Source organism: Scyliorhinus canicula, chromosome 12 (assembly GCF_902713615.1).
Source record: "Scyliorhinus canicula chromosome 12, sScyCan1.1, whole genome shotgun sequence".
Classification (NCBI taxonomy): Eukaryota; Metazoa; Chordata; class Chondrichthyes; order Carcharhiniformes; family Scyliorhinidae; genus Scyliorhinus; species Scyliorhinus canicula.
The window spans coordinates 145660642-145682434 of record NC_052157.1 but is presented as its reverse complement, the minus strand read 5'-3'; the positions used below and the strand labels follow the sequence as shown (position 1 = coordinate 145682434).

Here is a 21793-nt window from a genome sequence, read left to right as displayed (position 1 = left end):
TTACGTGAATTGTGTGTCTGTGGGGGTGGGTGTGCAGTACGAATGGATTGGTACCCATTGTGAAAATAATTTCCTTGGAAAGTGATAGCTGCTTTTGAATAATTTCCTGATATATTGCATATTTAATCTCTGGCACTTTCAATTTATCACCAATGGGGAAAATATTAAACTGATAGAAGGAAAATGCAGTATTGGTCAGGTTGAACAAATATAGCAACCTAAAATAAATATCTTATTTCCTTCATTATCATATGACTAATCACTTGGAAATTTTTCAGAAATTCTGAACCGGAGCTCAGCATGTTGAGAGGACATTGATACTTTCATTCTAAAAGTACTTTTAGTGAGACTGGGACACATTAGTAGGGTCATTATATTTTCCCATCTAATTGTTCATTTACTTTATTTCCTTAGGTGTAGCAGTGTATCCTACACAGGAAACACTTCAGCCGATGTTGCCACCCTGGCTCTTCAATGACAGTCTTGTCCCAGGTATAATATGCTATGTGCTTGCTTAAACCCTCTGGCTAAATGTGATGGCTGAAAGGGGTCTTGTTGAAGTCATTCACTTTTCACTGTTTGATAGCAGTGCTAGTTGTGTGATCTGACCTTACAGTTTCCATTCATGACTGTTATATCTTTAAACAATTCAGCGAATACTGTTGCTTCACAGCTCTATGGTCCCAGGCTCGATTCCTGGCTTGTGCGACTATCTGTGTGAAATCTGCACTTTCTCCTCGTGTCTGCATGGGTTTCCTCCAGGTGCCGGTGCCGGTTTCCTCCCACAAGTCCCAAAAGTCGTGCTGTTAGGTAATTTGGACATTCTGAATTCTCCCTCTGTGTATCTGAACAGGTGCCGGAATGTGGCGACTAGGGACTTTTCACAGTAACTTTATTGCAGTGTCAATGTAAGCCTACTTGTGACAATAAAGATGATTATTATATTATAATTTTTTAAATTTAGAGTACCCAATTCATTTTTTTCAATTAGGGAGCAATTTAGCATGGCCAATCCACCTACCCTGCACATCTTTGGGTTGTGGGGGCGAAACCCATGCAAACACGGGGAGACTGTTCAAACTCCACACGGACAGTGACCCAGAGCCGGGATCGATCCTGGGATCGGTGCTGTGAGGCAGTAGTGCTAACTACTGCACCACCGCGCTGCTCCATTATTATAATTATATTAATTAATCCTACATGCATTTTCTAACTTTACTGATTTTTTTCCTCTTTTAAAAAAAAAAATTCCCTCTCTTTGGCATAATAATAGTGGTTATAACTGAGCATCTGGTTGTCGCGGGTTAGGTTAGACATGGATTTGCTGATCTCCGAAGATAGCACACACATGAGATGTGAATGCTAATTTGGGTTCAAGCGCATTCCTGACTTGCGAATTTACAAAACATATTCCAACAGAACTCTACAAGAAAGTTCTCGAAGCTACTCTTACCCCAGCAGGCATCGATACAGCAAAGCTTTACCCAATTCTTCTCTCGTCGGGATTACCAAGGGAGATGCTGGGTCAAATATGGGCTTTTGCCAATCAAGCGACACCAGGCAAACTTACAAAAGAGGAACTCTACACAGTTTTGGCAATGATAGCTATGTCACAGGTAAAAATCAATTATTTGGGATGTTTTTTTTTCAAATTAACAGTTTACAGAACATTTGGATTTAAGATGGATTAGAAGTATGTTGAGTGCATTTTTGTTTTCAAATTTAACATAGAGAATATTAAATACTTAGGGGTGGCTGAGTTAGTGATGTGATTCGAGCATTTAAATGGAGTTTGAGCGACTCATTATTTCTGCTTAGCACCTTGCTACAGATTGTTAGGTTGAAATTGTCCTAAAGACGATTAATTTTTTATAATACAAGAGCAAAACATTGCAGATGGTCGAACTTTGAAAGAGACCGAAAATGCTCCGCAGGTTTGTCAGCATCTGTGGAGAAAGGAACTTGTTTTACATTTCAGGTCAATGAGCCTTCATCAGTTGGGAGCATTGAGAGATGTAGCAGTTCTGAAAAAGGCAGGGAAAGAGTTGAGCAGGGGAATGTGGAGAAGGAAAGAATGAAAGGGAGGACCTGTGACGGTTTGGAAGCCAGAGAGATTAAATAACAAAATGACGGGACAAGTAAAAAAAAGCAAAGATTTGTTTAGAAGGCGTGTAAATGGGAAGTAGAACCACCACCCATATCTGCAACGCAAAATAAAATGACAGACGTTATATGTGTTATGAAATTACTTTCTCCTCTGCTGCCACCCCAACCTTTGTGGATCACAGTTTTCAATGATATTTGAACTTGCATGCAATCTCGGATTTTGAAAATGTTACTAGACTTCCTTGAGAATGAAGTGTGGGATTACAATTAATCATCAGCAATAGCCTGCAGCATTTGTTCATGATGGTAAATAATTAACAACGGAATTACTGACAGGATTGGTATCATGATTAGATATAAAGGGCATTATTCCTGTTTGCTATATGGAATATTATGTTTGTGAGCAACTGAATTTAATTAAAAGCTTCAGAAGTCTTTGCTGACAAGATAGCAAAACATTTAAACTGGAATATTGTCGAAAGGATCCATAGTTTGTCTACTGTGATTTTAGTTCTGCGTTCTACTAGTTGGTGATTTTTTTTCTCTCTCTCCCCACCAGAGAGGCATTCCTGTGCTGAATCTCGAAAATCTCAACCAGTTTCCATCTGCTCCTATTCCTAACTTAAGTGGGACCCCGTTGACGTTGCCTACTTCATTGCCACAGCAACCTATGATATCGGTGCCAACTGGTACGAATGTGTCTTCGTCTGTTCACACAGGCCAATCTGTGGTAGGAATGAACCTTCCTGTACCAGTGGGTGGCAGCACAACCCAAGGTTCCAGTGGTTTTGTGGCGTCTTTCCCTGGCAGTCAGGTAACTATGAATATGACTCTTAGCAGCAATTTTTGGGTCAAGAAGTACAGTAAAGCACAATGGTACAAATATAGTGTGAAAATACATAATTCTACAAAGAAGTACAATAAATTAGTAACCAAAACAAATAGTAATTATGAGATTGAGAGCTGGTTAGGAAAGTATTATAAATTATTAACTAAAACAAGAAGTAGCGCTGAGATTATCACCCCTGACTCCTGTTACCATGGTCGTAACTATAACAATATGACAGGGCATCTTGTCTGCATTCAACATTCTCAGCCCGCGAACAATCCCCTCTGCACCAGCGATAATAAATAGAAACAAGAATGGAATTAAGTTTAAACAAAATCAGTTCAGTCACTCAGCTGACGAAATCCATAACAATAACCTGCAAAAAGAGCAGAAAGGAGAACTTGTCATTTTTAAATGGAGATGAGAAACCGCCATATAATCAAAGCCTGAGTGAATTCAGAAGGTTTTTTTTCTCCATTCTGCCTTAGTGCCGTTTCTCCATTTACTCCTTACAATATTTTAAATAGACCTCTGAATTGTCTTCTGATGGATGAAACAATGCAAATTAAATCACTGGTGGAGCCCTGAATACTAATTGGCAACTTCTGATCATCATATATATTCCAGCCAGCAGTTTTTCATGCCAACTTGTTGGCCGTACATCCTGCCCCGAAGCTGTTGTCTTTGTGATGGAGTACAGTTCTGCAGATATTGGCAGCCATGCTGTAACTTAACCAAATGACTATTTTCCTATGTGAGCTACTTGCTCGTGAGGTATCCTTCATGACTAAGCCCAATCCTGTCCTTGCTCAGTCTTCACATGCACGTGCACTTTCCACTTGTGCAGTGATTAGAAGTTGGGGGAGATCCTGCTTGTCTTTCCCCATTCCTCTTCCACACCAGTGTATATTTTGTTCTGCAATACTTTTTTTTTTAAAGCTTTCCTGCATTTAATTTTTTGAACTGCTGTAATCACCCGTTATGCTCTGATTTGTTTTAGAAAACATATGACACAAGCAATTGTAAGGTTGTCACTGAGAAATGCTCGACTATTTATTAAAAAGTGTTGATTGTACATTGTTGAAAGACTAGAGATTAACATTTTAAAGTGTAAAAACCTGCCTTTTAACATTGGTCGCAGACTAGATGTATTTTTCAATGGGAACTAGACATTTTGCTATGCAGATCTGTTACAAGCTAGCCTCTCACAAAAACTAATGTTTGTAACTGTCAATTGAATTGTCAAGCTTTCCCATAAAAGTAAACAGAGAGCAATTTTCAAAAAACATTTAGTGATGATTGACTCACTGGTGAGTGAATAAAGTTATTAAGGTTCTTCGGACAGCTTTTTTGTGTTCAATATGTTAGTGTCTTTCATTAAATTAAATACCTAACTGACCTGGGTAAAAAATAAAATAAAAGGGTTGATCCCTGACGCATCACAATTGGAATGCTTGTTTAGGAATATGCATGCCAGAATTCCTTGGTTTTTTAAAAATCCAGTCTGGGAATCAACCTTTTTTTTTTAAAAAAAGGATTAAAATATTGAAATAAAAATGTACAATGCTGTTTCATTCCCATCTTAGATGAGAAAAGGCAGAGCCGTACCAGTGCTAACTTGTCATTTCTCTTTGCTATGTGTTTAAAGCATTTTCTGCTACTTTCCCAACATCCTGTGGTGTTATGCCATTTTAAGATTATCTTTGGCATCTTTAGCATCTAATTTTGACTTTTAAGTGAAATCTTGCAAAGAATTCACTGATGTTGCACATTAACACTAAGTTACTCAGAACTATTATTTGCCTTTTAGCTAAAGCACATCAAAGCAAAGAGAAAATGCTAGAAAATCTCAGCAGGTCTGGCAGCATCTTGTAGGGAGAGAAAAGAGCTAATTTTTCAAGTCCACATGACCCTTTGTCAAAGCTAAAAGACAGAGAAAGTGGGAAATATTTATACTGCCCAGAGAGAACAATAGGTGTGAAAGGCCAAACTAAAAGGTGTGAAAGAGAAACTAACATCAGAGGGTAAACTGTGACATGTGGGGGGAGGGGGAAGCAAAGGGGAGGAAAGGGGGATAAGATAGGGGGTTAAATATATACATAAGGAAAGACTTGAAGGAAAGAAATGGTAAAAGACAGTTAAAATAAAATGGGATGTAGTGCCACCAAAATAATCATCAATGTACCAGTAAAGGAGTTGTGGGAGGGGACCTGGGTAGGCCTGGAACAAGGAATGTTCCAGGCCTACCCCATAGGGTATAAAAAGGCAAGCGTAGCTTATATAAAGCATATATGTGGGAATGATCATAAATATAAAGCGCATATCTGGGAATGATAGTTACAGATAAATGTAACTAGTAAATGTAATTCATGATATTCAAAAAATGTGTGCAAGTCAGAGCAAAAGCAGTCAGTAATTGAACAAGTTTTAATAGATAAAAAAATGCTAAAACCGCCCCTTTTTCCAGGCTGCAAAACCTGATGACGACGATTTCCAGGATTTTCAGGAGGCACCCAAGCCTAACACCACTGACGATACATTCAAGGGGTTCAAGAATGAAACCTCTGGAAGTCTATCTAAGACATCGAGCTCACATGCCACAATCAGGTTTGAACTATTTGCACACATAGTTATCTGCGTAATTAGATCAAGCCGGTGAAATACCATTTGCCAGTTTGGGAAACCGGACAGCTTACCAGTGCAATAGAAATGTATCAAGAGGGCGGCAGAGTGGGTTAGCACAGCTGCCTCACGGCGCCGAGGTCCCAGGTTCGATCCTGGCTCTGGGTCACTGTCCGTGTGGAGTTTGCACATTCTCCCCGTGTTTACGTGGGTTTCGCCCCCACAACCCAAAGATGTGCAGGATAGGTGGATTGGCCATGCTAAATTGCCCCTTAATTGTGAAAAATTAATTGGGTACTCTAAATTTAAAAAGAAAAGAAATGTATGTAGTGCAGTAAATTACTTTTGTGACGGCAGTATACTTGCTATCATGCATTATCAACAAGGCTGGCAAAAAAGAAATGATGTAGTGTGGAACATCTACATTGTTTTCTTCACACTTTACACTAGATCTGAATGGAGACCAGGTTTCTAAATCTCAGATTTAAATATAGTGAAATGTATTGGTAAAATGTGAGCTCTACTGACTAATGTTTGTGAATATGTTGTCAAAACCTATGCCTTTGTCAATTTGGGCTGCTGGCGTTTTTCACCCCAATTGAAATGATGTTGTAGCTTTGAGCCAACATATTTCAGATATGGATAATTGCTCTTTACTTGATGCGCTTTTGATCAAATGAGGAATATGTTCAGAATTGAATTAGTCATTCCTAATGATTCAAGTAAAATACCAAATGATTCCTTTTGGCTCCAAAAACAAGTAGATTGACGAATATTAGCTGTGTGGATTTATCTATGCTGATTGCAATTGCTGACTGCTGGACAAAAATACATACCATTCATTTTCCCAACATAGTTTACAAGATGGGATAGCTAACTCCCACCCATTCATGTGTTATTTAATATCTCGGTTATTGCTAGAGATCCGGAGCTGTTTTAGGATTAATTTTCATTGATCTTAACTTTCCCCCTGCAAATTGAACGTTGCAAGGGTGGCAAATTAAATTTAAGTTTGTTGGTGTCTCAAGTAAATGAATGGGCCATAAAGCTGAGTCTCAAGGCCTTTGCAGTGAAGCCGGAGAATTTTCTCCATTTCTGGCACCCGACTTTAGGAAGGACACAAAGGTTTTAATGGGAATATGTCAGATTTACAAAGATGGTTCCAAGGATGAGGGGTTCCAGTTACATGGGTCGGCAGGAAAAGGTGGTGATGTTCTCCCTACAGCCGAAAAGGCGAAGAGGAGAGAGGTGTTTAAAATCATGAAAGTCTAAAGGGAAACTGCCTCCAATGTTTGAAGGGTCGATAACAAGGGGGCTTCAACTGAAGGTGATCGGCAAATACCGGCGGTAATGAGGAAAAAGGGTTGTGATGCACTGCTATAAAAATGGTGGACATAGATTCATCAGTAGGCTTCAAAAGGGAATTAGATATGTATTTGAAGGAGAAACAATTGTAGAGTTATGAGGAAAGGGTGGGGGTGGGGGAAGGCGGGGGGAAAAGACGAGAGTGAGTTTACCTGGATTGATGTTGCAGGAGCTAGCACAGACTAAATATACTGAATGGCCGTAACTTTCCGGCCTTTCTTGCCAGTGGGATTCTAGTTCTGCCGATGTCATACCCCCACCACGGGTTTTCCGGCATTCAACGGGAAACCCTGTTGACTTCAGTGGGATTAGAACATCCCGCCGCAGGCCAATGGCGGGCTGACTCCGCTGCTACGAAGCATGCGGCAGGTTGCACGGAAAATCCCACCTAATGACTTCCTGCTGGGATTAAAATCCAAAGCATTTCTGCCATTAACCAGGTGAGTTTACTGAATGTTTTTCTTGTTTTTGTGCAGTTGTAGATTTTCTGATCTCTGGAATAAAACATTCTGTCTGCATAGTATGTGATTGATGCCCTTTTAATAAGGTGTGAAATTTGAGGGTTTTTTTTTGTCTGTCTGAAATGAGAGCTTTACTTGGAATGAATGATTGTAACCAAACCACCTATTCGTACTGTGTTTTGAAGGAAACTCAGAACAAGCTAGACATTTAACAAAGTGATGATTTTCTTCATAATTGATAGTTTGCTGTGTAAATGGGGAAGGAATATTTGCACATAGTGGAAAATGGTTTCCGTTTTCTAACCTATGGGTGAAATGTTCTCAAACCGTTTGAAGTGGGTTCAGAGGCGGGCTAGGTAGGAAAGTCCTGGAAGCTGATGCTGGATCAAGATCCTGCCGTTCCCACCCTCTTCTGGCTTTGGGAATTGGATTGAAGACGAACGGCGAATTATCTTCGATCTGTCTAGTGAGTAGGTAGTTTTTGAGGTTAGCCAATTAGGAAGATCTTCAGTGAAACTGACAAGCTGTTGATGACTGAAGATATCCAGCCATGGTGGTTGAGACTGCTGTTCAAATCACATCTTCTGTCTCGGAGTGCTTTTACTACATGCCAGGTGGTTGTTGACTTCGCCCGTCCAGCATTTCACTTGCCTGCAGTTTCATTACCTTATTGCCAGCCTTCAGCACGTGATGGGAGCAGCGTACCCAGTTCTACCATTTCCCCGCTGAGGTTCAAGGGCAGAGACCACACCACGGATAAGCAGAGCTGTCTTCTCCGTCATGTATATCTCTTCACGGACCAGATGGCCTGGACACCAAGATAGAGCTGTCTGCAAGAAGAGTACCAACTCTCTAGACATATCTGTGCACCAGTGTCTCAGGAGGCTCAGGATGTCACGGCAGTCATTGCTGAAATGTGCACCCTCCTGATGCAAGACCTCCTTCCCAGTGGAGTAGGTGGAAAAGCATTGGAATGGCTGAGAAGGTACGGGCCACTCCTTTCCTCTATCCACCCTGGTCTCTGCCTCTCGGCAGGTGGTGTGCTCTCCTTCAAGGGGAATAGGGAGGTGTGAATACTTAATGGCTTGTGAGCAGAGGAAGGAAGGACACCATTTGTTGAGGGTGAAAGTGAGGCGTGGGTGTGAGCTGGCAGTAAGGTGAGCTTGAATTTTGGCTGCTCAGATGGATGTGAAGTGTCTGCCAGGAGACAAATGTGAAGCTGCAACGGTGTTGCCCTCCAGTGTGCTGTGCACATTGCCTTGCGGTTTAGAACCTGAAGGTGTTATGCCACTTGCCTGCCATGCCATTGTTTGTACAGCATGCAAGAAACAATACTTTTCACTGTATACTAATACATGTGACAATAATAAATCAAATCAAATGCCCTCCTGAGGTCCTGGATCCTCGGTGCACTGTTCGCAGGTTGGAGGGTAAACATTCCTTTTGCTGACTTCTCCGGCCACTTCCATCCATGTCTGCTTGGTTGGAGAGGTTATCTACTTGCTCCCATCCTAGTAGAGCTCATCTCACTGCAGTCCTTCAGCAGGACTTTAAGGTAAGAAGGGTGATGTGCTGGGCAGCTTTCCCAGGTCCCCTTTCCATTTATGTGGTTGTTGCCGACTGATAAATGTGAGTGCTGGTGAACTTTTCCAGCACATACCAGAGTCCCTTTAATTAAAAGTCCTTCCTTTGCCAAAATGCGCTTGTCATCCCTTCCTCCCTCCCTTGTATCTCTTGTGACTTGCTGTCATATTTTCTTTTATAAAGTGCCTTGGAATGTTTGGGGTGCTGTATCACTGTATACATATAAGTTTTTATTGGTCAGGGTGCCCCGACGCAGGATATCACTTATTTGGCTCAGGTACAGAACAACTGTGAGCTGCACAGTGCAGAAAGCTGGGTTCCAAACCCCAAAATGGTCCCATCTCTCCAGCTGGGTGTAAAGTGGTCAGATTCTACACCAAGTATTCGGAGTTCCTGAAATCTCTTTTCATCTGCTTGCTTTTACATACACTGCTTTCTTCGCTGCATCCCTCCAGCACCCGTGGTTTATTTTCCTCTGCCTCCCTATTGGTGATGATTCCTGCTAGCGGCGGGATTCTAATTGTGCCCCTCACTCAAATATCTTTGCTCAGGGAAATGTGGTAGAGAAATTGAGAGCAACAGGAGCAGCTTAATTTTTACATCAAGTTCCACAAGATTATATTATCTATGTGGGCCAATGCACAGCGCAAGGAAAAGCTTTAGTGAAAATACATGGTGGCCTGTTGGAGGGTGGTGATGTATTGTGCTATTGCAGATTTCTCTTGTTTTTGAGAAATGTTTCATTGAGGTTAAGTACTTGGCTCGCAAAAATATATAATAATGCTGCCTAAATTTAGACTTTAATACTGCAGCGTAAAATGAGCCATGGGACAACTGTTAACGTGTTTCATTAATATCCAAAACTTGACAAAACCTGTCTCTGTAGAATCAGAATGGAATCCTAAATGAACAATGGATATTCTGGGTAATGAGGTGAAGGTTATCACAGCCTTGTTAAAATGAAGCGAAGAAAGGCGCACGGAGTGTACTGAGGAAGGATTTTAAGTCATCACCTTTGGCTCACCGTTTTTAATAAAGGAATATTGTAGCTATGGTAAACATTTCCTTCCAGCAATGATGAAAATTGAAAAGCATTTATTATCACTGCCTTTTTTGTTTTAGTTTGATTTAGTCAATTTTTTCTGAATCCCGATGTTGCAGTAATTAGCTACATCCCCTTATTCTGACATGAGCACTATCTGCCATTGATTTATTTTTTCCTTTTGCTAAAAAGATGTGTGGAGACTTGTATTTTCCCTTAACATTTTGCCACATGACAGCCCTTGCCTTCAAAGACAAAAATGTGTCTTTTTGGGAGTGCAGAGGAAGTTTGTGGAAGTGAAGGGGCTTGCTCTAATATTTTACAGCATTTGAAAGACACCTGATAAGTTCTGCACATTGGATTATAGGCCATAAATGAAGAGTTTCTTTAGCTTCATTTGTACCATTAACGAGTGCCTGTAATTATAACTTCAGAAAAAAATTTACTTGCCTCATGTTCTTCCGGCACACAGTGATGTTTGAGATAATTTTGTGAGTAATTGAATTCTCTCCCTTTCAGTGCACATACGTTACTGACTCCGATTTCAGGAACTTCTGCATCTTCAGTGGACAAATATGCAGTCTTTAAAGACTTGACGGAAGACAAGCCTCCAGAAAGTTCTTCCTTTGCAGGTACAGTGGACTGTCTTCTGGCAGTGTCTATGTTTTATTCCAAAATTGTAATGAGTTTAATTATTCGCTCCAGATCACAGTGACTATATATAAAAAAGGGAGCATGCACCTACCTGTCCATTGTTTGCATTTTAAAATTCCTGAATGTATGGATTGGATATGATGCGCATCAACTTTCTTCAAATAAAAAATAAATATTTTTTGTATAAGCGAGATGACATTTGCTTAGTACCTACAGTTTCATGTTCTAAACTAATGAAATTGGCCTGTCAAAAAATGACAGTAAAAAGTTGAACAAACAAAATTGTTTTCTTTCCCATAATATGCTTTACTAAAATTGATATATCACTAGATTTTGTATATTCGTGCTTATTTTTTGTGAAGCTGTTGTCCTGTTTCTTCCCCTTTCTGCTCCTCCATAGACCTTGTACACTACCCAGTACTTCAGGCCACCTTGGTTCCCACACCACTGCCAATGATCAGAAGGCACATGAGAGATGCCTCGTGAAGATATCTTTCCAAAAGAAAAGAAGGAAAGCTTGAATTTTTATAGCACCTTCTATGTCCTCAAGTACTGAGGACACTTTAACACTTATTGCTAAAAAAGCCCTTTTTTAAGTACGCGCGCTGATTTAAGGCAGGAAAGCTGCCAATAAAATTGTGGGGATCCCGCAACAATAGTGAGATAAATTACCACATAATCTATTTTTGGTCTTGTTGACTAAGGGATAAATAATGACGAGGAGCATTCCCGTCTTTTAATGATCTCTTTGGATTTTTTTTACTGCTCATCGGAGAAGGTTGATGAGACCTTGTTTTAATATCTCATCTAAAAGATGACCCCTTCAATAGTGAGGTCCTCCCTCAGTACTGCTGAAGAGTTGAGTGTTTTACCAGAAGTCACCAAACCATAAACCGGGGTGTTATTGGTTGGCGGGTTGAAAATAAATTCTAAAGAGCAACACCACCAGGACTGGGGTGATCCGAGGGAGAGAGAGGATTCATAGAAGTGTACCTTGTTGATGATAATCGTACCCATGTAACTCTGATGTGAAAGCTGCTGTTGGATAGGACACCTGACCTACCCTTCGGGAGTAATGAACAGCATATGGTGGAACTCTGAAGAAGAGTCATACGGACTCGAGATGTTAACTGTGTTTCTCTCCGCAGATGCTGCCAGACCCGCTGAGTTTTTTCTAGCAGTTTCAATTTCTATATTGTGGAACTGTGTAGCTACATAGTGCCACATTTCTGCAGGGAATGATGCGAATGCCTGTGGCCGTGTAAGAAGTACCTTTGTTGTATTAAATGTATCATTTTATTTGAAGTATATTCCTGTTAATTCATGTTTAATTTGCGCTAATTTTGATTTGCAATCATAGTAATCCCTACAGTGCAGAAGGAGGTTATTCGGCCAATCGAGTCCGCACCGAGCCTTGGAAAAAGCACCCTACTTAAGCTCAAGACCCCACCTATCCCAGTAACCCTGTCTAACCTTTTGGACATTACGGGGCAATTTAGTATGGCCAATCCACCTAACCTGCACATCTTTGGACTGTGGGAGGAAACTGGAGCGCCCGGAGGAAATCCATGCAGACACGGGGAGACGGTGCAAACTCCACACAGTCACCCGAAGCGGGAATTGAACCCGGGTCCCTGGAGCTGTGAAGCAGCAGTGCCAACCACTGTGCCACCGTGCTGCCCATATTGTGTTCAAGTAAAAGTTACAAAAGTGAAATCTTGTTGGTAATTCCCTTTTTTTAGGTTGTGAAGCTTGATTATTTTAGTTTATGGTTACCCCATGGGAAGTGTAATACTGACAGCCAAAATTACAACTTCCAAAGCAAGGGTGACTCCCAAAATACTTTGGTCCAGGTCCTTCTCTGGTGAGGAGCCTGCTGAGGGCCCCAATGTATCTATTTTTTTGTTTGTTTGTGCATGTGTATTCATCATGAGGAGAGATGTTAGCACTGGGAAATGAAGCAGCCTACTTTTCAGACACCCAATATCATCACTTGCACGTACCAATTTGAGCTGACTCCATGACATAACCATGAACACAAAAAAAGAGATCCCAAGAATATTTTGATGAGAAGGTTAAAGTGTGAAATTTTCAGATTAACGCTGACACTTCAATTATTGAGAGTCTGTAGAATTTTTGCGAAGGAAACCTTTCGCACTGAGTTGCTATTTTAGCACTTTATCGTTAAGAAATTTGTTGAGAAGATTAAAGGTTATTTGAATATATTATGACTGTTGTAATTTTTTTTTAGATTTTGGTGACAAATACAGTGTTTTTCGGGAACTTGGCCAGAGTGCAGAGAACAAACCCTCAGGTGAGTGGACATACAGCAGTGTGTAGGATCACCCATGCATAAGTTAGCTGTGGTCTACAGTGTTTTAGATTCCTTTATATGAAAGGCATAGTTTTCCAAAGAAATGGAAATACTCACATGTTTAACCTACGTAGATTTTCTGGTTACCCTACAAATGTAATTAGTAACAATGGATATCCAAATTGGCTTTCATGTTGACCCAGAATTGCGAGACTATTAACATTTAATGGCGATGATTCAGAATATTTCTCAAACAGTAATCAAGCAGCAAAGAGACATTGACTTTATGGCTCACCAGGTAGAAACGTGCAAACATGGACCCACAACCCCCTCTCCGACCCCACCCCTCCACAAACCACGCTGCACACAGCCTTTTTGGAAAAGGCAGCGTTTTTAAAACATTTCCCCCGGGACCCACTTTTATCAACTAGCCAACCTTCGCGACCCATATCGGCTGGCTTTCCACTTGCCTTTAATGCGGCAGGTGAGCCTGCTTGATCCTCACGATCTCATTGCTTTGTTATTCAGTGTTACATTTCTGCTCAGTACTTCAGCTGATGATTTAAGTTCTCACTGCATCCTTTGAAAAAAATCAAGAGGTTTGTCCTCAAACTCATCATGCCTTTGAAATTTGAGGGGTTAAGCTCTCATTTGTCAGTATTTCCCTGCAAATAACACACACGGACTTTGCATCCAGATTTGCATTGGCACAATTAACAAAGCCATATCTCAAGAAATCATCTTTGTACTGCTTTGTTCCCGATTTCAGTTTTTTCTTTGTTTCTAACAATCCATTTTAAGTTCATCAAAATCCTGTTGCCTTGCTTGCTCGCAGCTAGAAATTGGAGGACTCCTCCATGATTTTGCACCAAAAGTATGTCAGTCAGTGTACATGCCAGGCACATGACCTCTCTGCCGCCGCTTCTGGCTGGAGGACTGTATCGTTTCATTTAAAAGCTGGTTGTGGCTGACATTCTGAATTTAAAAGTCGGCCGTGGCATGTGGGCACCTCTCCCGATCGGGACAACTGCGACCAATCGCTCCACCACTCCTCCGACACCCGCCCATGGACTCACCTGTGGGCCAAGACCGCAGTCTGAAAAACCTTGCACTAAGGTTTGGGATATTCGGTTGAGCAGCATGCTCATGTTGGTCTTCCCCAATTCTCCTAACCTCCTGTCCCATTGTTTTCTGATTAATTCTTGCAATTCAAAGGCCTTCATGCAAATTAAAATAAAGTAGTTTGTGCCAGTATTGCCCAGATTTCCAGTTGATTCGCCTGATCTGTTTATATTTTAAATATTTTTATTTGTACATTTAATTGTCTGGTTGCACTTAAAATAATTGTAGAATTAGTTATAAAAGCTAAGCTGTTTAAGCATTCTGTTGTGTTTATTTTCTGCTTTTTCCCCTTTGTTTTATATGCCTCTTTAAAAAATAAATTGAGTGGGATCCAACAATATCTCCATATTCAACACACTACATAGAAAATTATTTCTGCTCCGTTATATCAGTGGATTCCCTGTTGGGAGGGAGGGAAAGGTGCAGAGCAAAGGTACTCCCCGTGCAGAAAGGAAAATAAACGAAGAGTGAGCCTTGCTGAGTTACTATTTTGCACCTCTTCATTTTAGCTTGTGAGTTGCATTATCAAAGGTGCTACTCTCACTGGGCACAGATTACCTTATCTACCTTATACCATTGGGGAATACGGTGGAGTGCATTTGCGGAGGAGAAAAGAAACATTCACTTTGTTGGCCCAGGTCAAAGTGCGCTATGATCACATCAACTAACAGGAGAAAACTATTACTCCATAGAAGCAAGAAAGGCAGAAACAGTTATGAATCTGTTCTTTTGAAGAGGGAGCTGGAAATTAAACCGCTTAACCAAAATATATCCAGGTTATGATATTTTCATTAGTTTTATTCATTTCTTTGCACTGAGGGTAACTTGATCATTGCAACTTAGCAAAACTGCCATGGAGTTTTTTTTTAAATTTAAAACTTGCAGTCACTGTTATGGGCCCAAGGAGTCACAATGAGGTGCAATGAGTGCACGGTGCCTAAGCGATGATGTGAGCCTGAAGATTTGCAACAGTTTCTCTACTGTTTCTCGCCCTAGTGTTTTTATTGAGCAGTCATATTTTGGCACGTGATGGGCCATTGAAAATATGTACTTGTAGCTTCCATGATAACCACTCAGTGGATAAATTGGCAAAGCGATCACTGCATCACAGGTTTGATCTTTGACCTATGCTGAGCCGTAGTGGCACTTTGGGTTCCAATTGGCTTCTGTCTTTCACAAATTAAGGAGGATGAAATCATTGTTCCCTATAGATTAATTGACTGCTGAAAAGGCACATTTGAGTGGTGGGTGAATGCTACTAACAGTAGTACTTTGTTTGGTTGAATGGTTATTTGACAGTCCTCATTAAGGATCACAAATGAGATATGGGTACTATGGTCAGGTGATGGTAGTCCATTGCATGAGATCATTACCTTTAGAAGGAAAATTAATATTTTTTAAAAAAGGGAAAACGTTGGTATTTTTGGTTTTGTTTTCCAGCTCTTGATATGGTCTTGAAGTGGCTTCATACAAAGTGGTGGTTTTTAAAAAAAAAACTACCTCAAATTGCCAATGTATTTCGGACTGTTAGCAAAAATGTCATAGAAGGAGAAATCGTAGATATTGAAAGCCAATTTCTAGGGGCAGCAGGGTAGCATGGTGGTTAGCATAAATGCTTCACAGCTCCAGGGTCCCAGGTTCGATTCCCGGCTGGGTCACTGTCTGTGTGGAGTCTGCACGTCCTCCCCCTGTGTGCGTGGGTTTCCTCCGGGTGCTCCGGTTTCCTCCCACAGTCCAAAGATGTGCGGGTTAGGTGGATTGGCCATGCTAAATTGCCCGTAGTGTCCTAATAAAAGTAAGGTTAAGGGGGGGGGGTTGTTGGGTTGCGGGTACAGGGTGGATATGTGGGTTTGAGTAGGGTGATCATGGCTCGGCACAACATTGAGGGCTGAAGGGCCTGTTCTGTGCTGTACTGTTCAATATTCAATTGACTGGGCCAAGAAAGCGAATAGTTACTCTCAAATGCAATACTCTGAATTAGCAGACTCCTTCCCCTTTTCACCCCCTCTAAAAATATCTTTTGAATGAATTACTACAATATTTCTAGGTATTAAAGTGAAAAATTCAAACCGGATAAAGTAACCAAACCTTTTCCTTAAAAAGACAAAAGTAAATTAAAATGTTTGCCACTACATTGCCATGTGAGCAGAATCCAATTTGTGTGTGGACTGAATAGTTACTTAGCAGAATGCTGCCACACATGCACCATAGGAAATGTCCAGACCATTTACCCATCGAAGCTGGGTTAAAATTCTCACTTTCTTTTTTCCAGATTTACAAAATGGCCCTAATTTGGGCCAGTTTGGTATTTAAATTTGGTTCGTTGACCATCCCTCTTCCCTACAATGAGAAATTAAATGGTGGTATGTTCAATGCAGGGTTTTACTTGGCAGTGCATGCTTGGTATGGGTTGGTGCTTTGGTCGTAGTTACTAACTTGAAAATGCTTGTGTTTGTGTGCTGTGAAAAGTGAAATATAGAATTCCATTCTTAACTGCTGATATTTTGTCACTGAAAAGATGTATGTTTGCAGGGGAGGGATTTGCAGAATTCAAGTCACCGGGGAATGATGATGGATTCACAGACTTCAAAACTGCAGACAGCATTTCACCAGTAGATTCGTCAGAGAAAGCAAAGACGTTCACTACAGCGTTTCCTTCTGTGCCATTTCTTCAGCCACAACTGCAACCTGTAACACAACCTAAAGACTCTTTCAATCTCACGGACCTTTTTACCTCTGTCAGTTGCACTGGAGAGAACAAAACTGTGTCATTTCCACCAGTTTCTGTGACATCATCCATTAAATCATCTGTATGTGTTGCATCATCATTGTCCTCACTATCATCTGGTACTTTTTCTTCAGCCAGTAGTAAGACTGCTGGTGGAACTGATGACTTTGGGGACTTCAATCTTTTTGGCGTAGCAGCCAGTACTTCATCGGGTGGGGGGTGGGGTCAGGATGAATTTGCAGATTTTATAGCTTTTGGCAGCTCCAGCACCGCAGGACCCACTGAACAAAAGTCAAATAATAAATATAGTGTTTTCAGGCAGGAGAAGAATGATGGCCTCACAGCATCTTTTGATGCCTCACTTGGCATAGCAGAAGGTGGACAACAGCCTTCAACCACCACTGTAGACAAGTATGATGTATTTAAACAGTTACCTGAGGAGGGTTTTGTGATGGGCTTTGAGGAACAAAAAGACAATTCCTCCCTTTCTCAAGAGAAGAATGAGGATGACTTTCCAGTTACCAAGTTGTCCCTTGCATTCAGCTCCTCGGACAAGTCTTTCGTAGATAAACTGTCTGCTTTTAAACAGGCAAAAGAAGACTCTGCCTCTGTTAAATCTTTGGACCTTCCTTCGATTGGTGGGAGCAGTATTGGTAAAGAGGACTCAGAAGATGCCTTATCTGGTCAGTTTGACATGAAGTCAGCTGAGGTTGGTGGTGATTTGAAGCATGTGTTGTCTGACAGCTCGCTGGATTTGCCACCTGTCATTGGTCAGCCGCCTCCTGTTTCAGGTGAGGAAATGGTTCGATTGATCTGGTAAATACAGCCAAATCATCTGCATACTGCGGGTACCTTTCTATAATGCCGCACCAATGATTGACCATTTATATATGTAGCTGTCCATTCTGCATAATCATGGCTGTTGGGAATTGTTCTGTTTGCCTCTGTTCTTCAGTGAGTATAATTATATTCAATTGTTAACTATAGTGGAGAAATCCAATGAATGCCCTTGGCTTAGACTTATCATCAGGCAATTTCAATTGTTAGGGTACCTTATATCCACTATATTGTCATTGGTTACCATAGTTGAACCAGCATAGTTATTGTCAATATTTTTTCCACTTAAAATGCAACAATTGTTTGTTCAGTATTTGGAATTAATGGAATAATCCAAATGGTGCCGCACTTTTCTGAACAGACCTGCATATTCAGTTAATCCATTGTAGTATTTGGATAATGGACAATTCCAAAGAGAGTGACAGTTGTAGTCAGTCTGAGCGGCACTGGGTTAGTTGCATTATTTTATCTGTGCCCTTTTGACCAGTATTATAAATTTCTGTTTCCAATTTATTCTTTTGTGGACAACCACATCCCACAGATGCTGCCAGACCTGCTGAGCATTTCCAGCATTTTCTGTTTCTATTTCGGGCTTCTAGCAACCACAGCATTTTGCTTTTGCATATTTAATAGTGATTGCTTATACAGAAAGTAACACGGTGCCTTAACATGGTGCCTAGTTTTAACTGCAATTTTCTTGCAAGGTTGCAAATAACTCTTTTAATTATTGTGAAAGGGGCACTATTATTGAAGGCCAGTATTGTTGTTTATATTTCTAGACAGCTGTTTCACACCACTTTCAAAATGTTGTCGGGAATGAAGAACCTTGGCCTTGATTCTAGATGTAAGAAGTCTAGATTTGAGTTTGCCTTGTTTCAAAATAATTAAGCACTGTCTGGTCAACTAATGGACTGGACAATGGGGGATGAATGTGCCAGTAACATGTAAATAATCCGCTGTACAAAAATGCATTCTAACAAGGTTTATGAGTGATGGGTCAGGAAAGATTTCCAGCTCTACTGACTGGTTTAACAAACTCTAGGCTTGAAAACCAAGCCTGTGAGTGTGCCCACAATATTTCTCTACTTCCCTTTCAAAATATCTGCTTTTGTTAACTAACTTAATGATATGGTGTTAAAAATGTGCCATAAATTATAATACCCTGGTTGCTAAATACAGAGCACGTTACTATGCCATCCATATAAGGATGACATACTAAATTAAATTTGATGAGTGGTGATAGTGTTGGTGCATATAAAAGATAGGTAAGTACTGGCTTAGGTTATCCATGAAGGCCTTGCCTTCTCAACCTTGCCCCTCGCCTGTGGTTTGATGACCCTCGGGTTAAATTACCACCAGTCAGCTCTCTCGCAAAGGGGCCTCTGGTCCTCCGGGACAATGGTGACTTTCATGGATAATGGCGACTTTCAGGTAAATATCAATGCACATTATGTGTGACGTTTAAAAAGTGGGACATAGGGTCTGAAATTAGGCTAAGCTGAGACTAATACTCTTCATATCGACTGCTCACAGTGCCAAAACTCTGTTGATCTATTGCCCTCTTACAGCAACATGGGGGTGATGCTTGTACAGTGTACCATAATAGCAAGCACGAGGGGTTTCTTTCAGATTCAGAAGTGAAGGTTTTTCGCTGTGGAGCTAAGTTGGGAGAATATTGAATTGGTACGTACAGTATAATGTATTCAAACATTAAAAAGTTCCTCCACTTCTTTAATTTGCATGAGCACACCAACAGTTAAAATACTCAATTGTATGAAAGTGTGCAGCTGCAGAGAGAGGCTCATGTGAAATTATCCTAATTAGCTTGGAACATTCATACAGTGGTAATGGTGAGGTAGCATTGTTCATTTGAGAATTTCTTTACATTTAAACTGCTTTGCAGTGATCAGAATTAGAACTCTGGCTGTTGTTGAATAGAATTTTAGGCATGAGACTGGTACCCGTGCATCTGAGAAAACTAAATGTGCATCAACATTACTCATCATATTTAGTCTGTATGTTCGTGTTGTGTGAATGACTTGAAGAAACAGATTCTCAGCATAAGAAATGGGAGCAGGAATTGGCCATGTAGACTTTGGAGCTATTCAATAAGTCCATGGCTGAAATCCTACCTCAAACTCCACTTTCCCATGTTATACTTATACCCCTGGTTTGCCTTAATCTCAGAATCACACCCTTCTCAGTGAAGACATTTTTCCTGACCTCAGTCCTAAATTATCCTGTCCTTAATTCTAGACACCACCCGAGGAAATTAACCTCTCTGCATCTCTCCTAACAAGTGGTCTCAGAATCTTGTGTCTTTCAATGAGATTATCTGCTATTCTTCTGACTGTAGCGAATGTGGCCTACTCTACTCAATCTTTTTTCCCAGGTCAGCCCAGGAATCATTGCAGGACAAATATGTCCTTCCATAGGTCAGGAGATCAAAACTGGGGGCGGCACGGTGGTGTAATGGTTAGCACTGCTGCCTCTTGGTGCAATGTCCTAGGTTCGATCCCGGCCCCGGGTCACTGTCCGTGTGGAGTTTGCACATTCTCCGTGTCTGCGTGGGTCTCACCCCCACAACCCAAAGATGTGCAAGGTAGGTGGATTGGCCACTCTAAATTGCCTCTTAATTGGAAAGTTTTTTAAAAAATGGAGATCAAAATTGTGCACAATAACCTGGGTGTGGTTCGAACAAAGACAATTACAGCGAAACTTCCTTACTCCAGTATTTCAACCCCTTCCAATACAGCCCAACATAACAGTTGTCTTCGTAATGGTTTGCTGTACCTGCTTGTTACCTTTGTGCTTTCATTGAATCCTTACAGTGCAGAAAGAGGCCATTCGGTCCATTGAGTCTGCACCAACTTTCCGAAGGGCACCCTACATAGGCCAACTCCCCTGCCCTATCTCTGTAACCACTTTACCCACACATCTTTGAACTGTGGGAGGAAACTGGAATCCACGTAGACACGGAGAGAAAGTGCAACTCCACACAGTCCAGTCACCCATGGCTGTGAAATCTAACCCGTGTCCCTGGTGCTGTGAGGCAGTAGTGCTAACCACTGTGCCACTTTTGTGCAGAAGGACTCTGAAATTCCTTTTGTATATCAACATTTAATAATTTCAGGGGTAGCACGGTGGCGCAGTGGATAGCACTGGGACTGCAGCGGTGACGACCTGGGTTCGAACCCCGGCCCTGGGTCGCTGTCTATGTGGAGTTTGCACATTCTCCCCGTGTCTGCGTGGGTTTCGCCCCCACAACCCAAAGATGTGCAGGTTAGGTGGATTGGCCATGCTAAAATGCCCCTTAATTGGAAAAAAATAATAATTGGGTGCTCTAAATTTATTACAAAAAATAAAATGTTTTTAAAATAATTTCTCATTATTTAAAACAATGAATATCTATCCTTTCTGCCAAACTGAATTACCACATTTCTCCACGTTATACGTTATCTTCACACCTCCTAATGTATCTACATGCCTTTGCAGATACTTTGTATCCTCCCCAAAGCTTACTTTCCTATCCAGCTTTGTATCATCAACAAATTTGAATACATTACATGTAATGTTGGATACACTAGAGGGCAGCATTGTAGCACAGTGGTTAGCACATTTACTTAACATCTCCAGGGTCTCGCGTTCGATTCCCATCTTGGGTCACTGTCTGTGCGGAGTCTGCACATTCTCCCTGTGTCTGCGTGGGCTTCCTCCGGGTGTTCCAGTTTCCTCCCACAGTGCAAAGATGTGCAGGTTAGGTGGATTGGCCATACTAAATTGCCCTTGTGTCCAAAAAGATTAAGTGGGGTTACTGGGTTACGGGGATAGGGTGGAGGCATGGGCTTGAGTAGGGTGCTCTTTCCAAGGGCTGGTGCAGACGACTACCTAACTTAACTGTCTCCTGGATCTGCGTTCAGGTAGCCCTTCCCTCTCCATGATGCACCTCAATAACTGTTCTTCAGACTCCAGCTCAACAACCCAGAGCTGAAGTTACTTGAGATGCAGACATTTACTCTAGATGTGGTTGTCCAGGTTTGCAATACAGTATGAAATTCCCACCTGCCGTGTTTGCGACATACCACTAGCACTGCCATCCCTATCTAACCTTGTTTCATTTATATAATTG

The 21793-nt window shown here is 41.2% G+C and overlaps 1 protein-coding gene across 12 annotated transcripts in view; it reads left to right on the top strand.

The window, feature by feature from the left end:
- synrg (synergin, gamma) overlaps positions 1-21793 on the top strand; it is a 109009-nt gene that overhangs the window by 29091 nt on the left and 58125 nt on the right. For all 12 annotated transcript variants that reach the window (XR_005462627.1, XR_005462628.1, XM_038814406.1 and 9 more), the window contains 7 exons: positions 415-492; positions 1420-1616; positions 2666-2920; positions 5403-5542; positions 10529-10641; positions 12915-12977; positions 16632-17618. Coding sequence is in view for 10 of the 12 variants with exons in the window: in XM_038814406.1 (XP_038670334.1) it covers positions 415-492; positions 1420-1616; positions 2666-2920; positions 5403-5542; positions 10529-10641; positions 12915-12977; positions 16632-17618 (1833 nt within the window). In the remaining 2 variants the exon portion in view is untranslated. The remainder of the gene's footprint in view (positions 1-414; positions 493-1419; positions 1617-2665; positions 2921-5402; positions 5543-10528; positions 10642-12914; positions 12978-16631; positions 17619-21793) is intronic.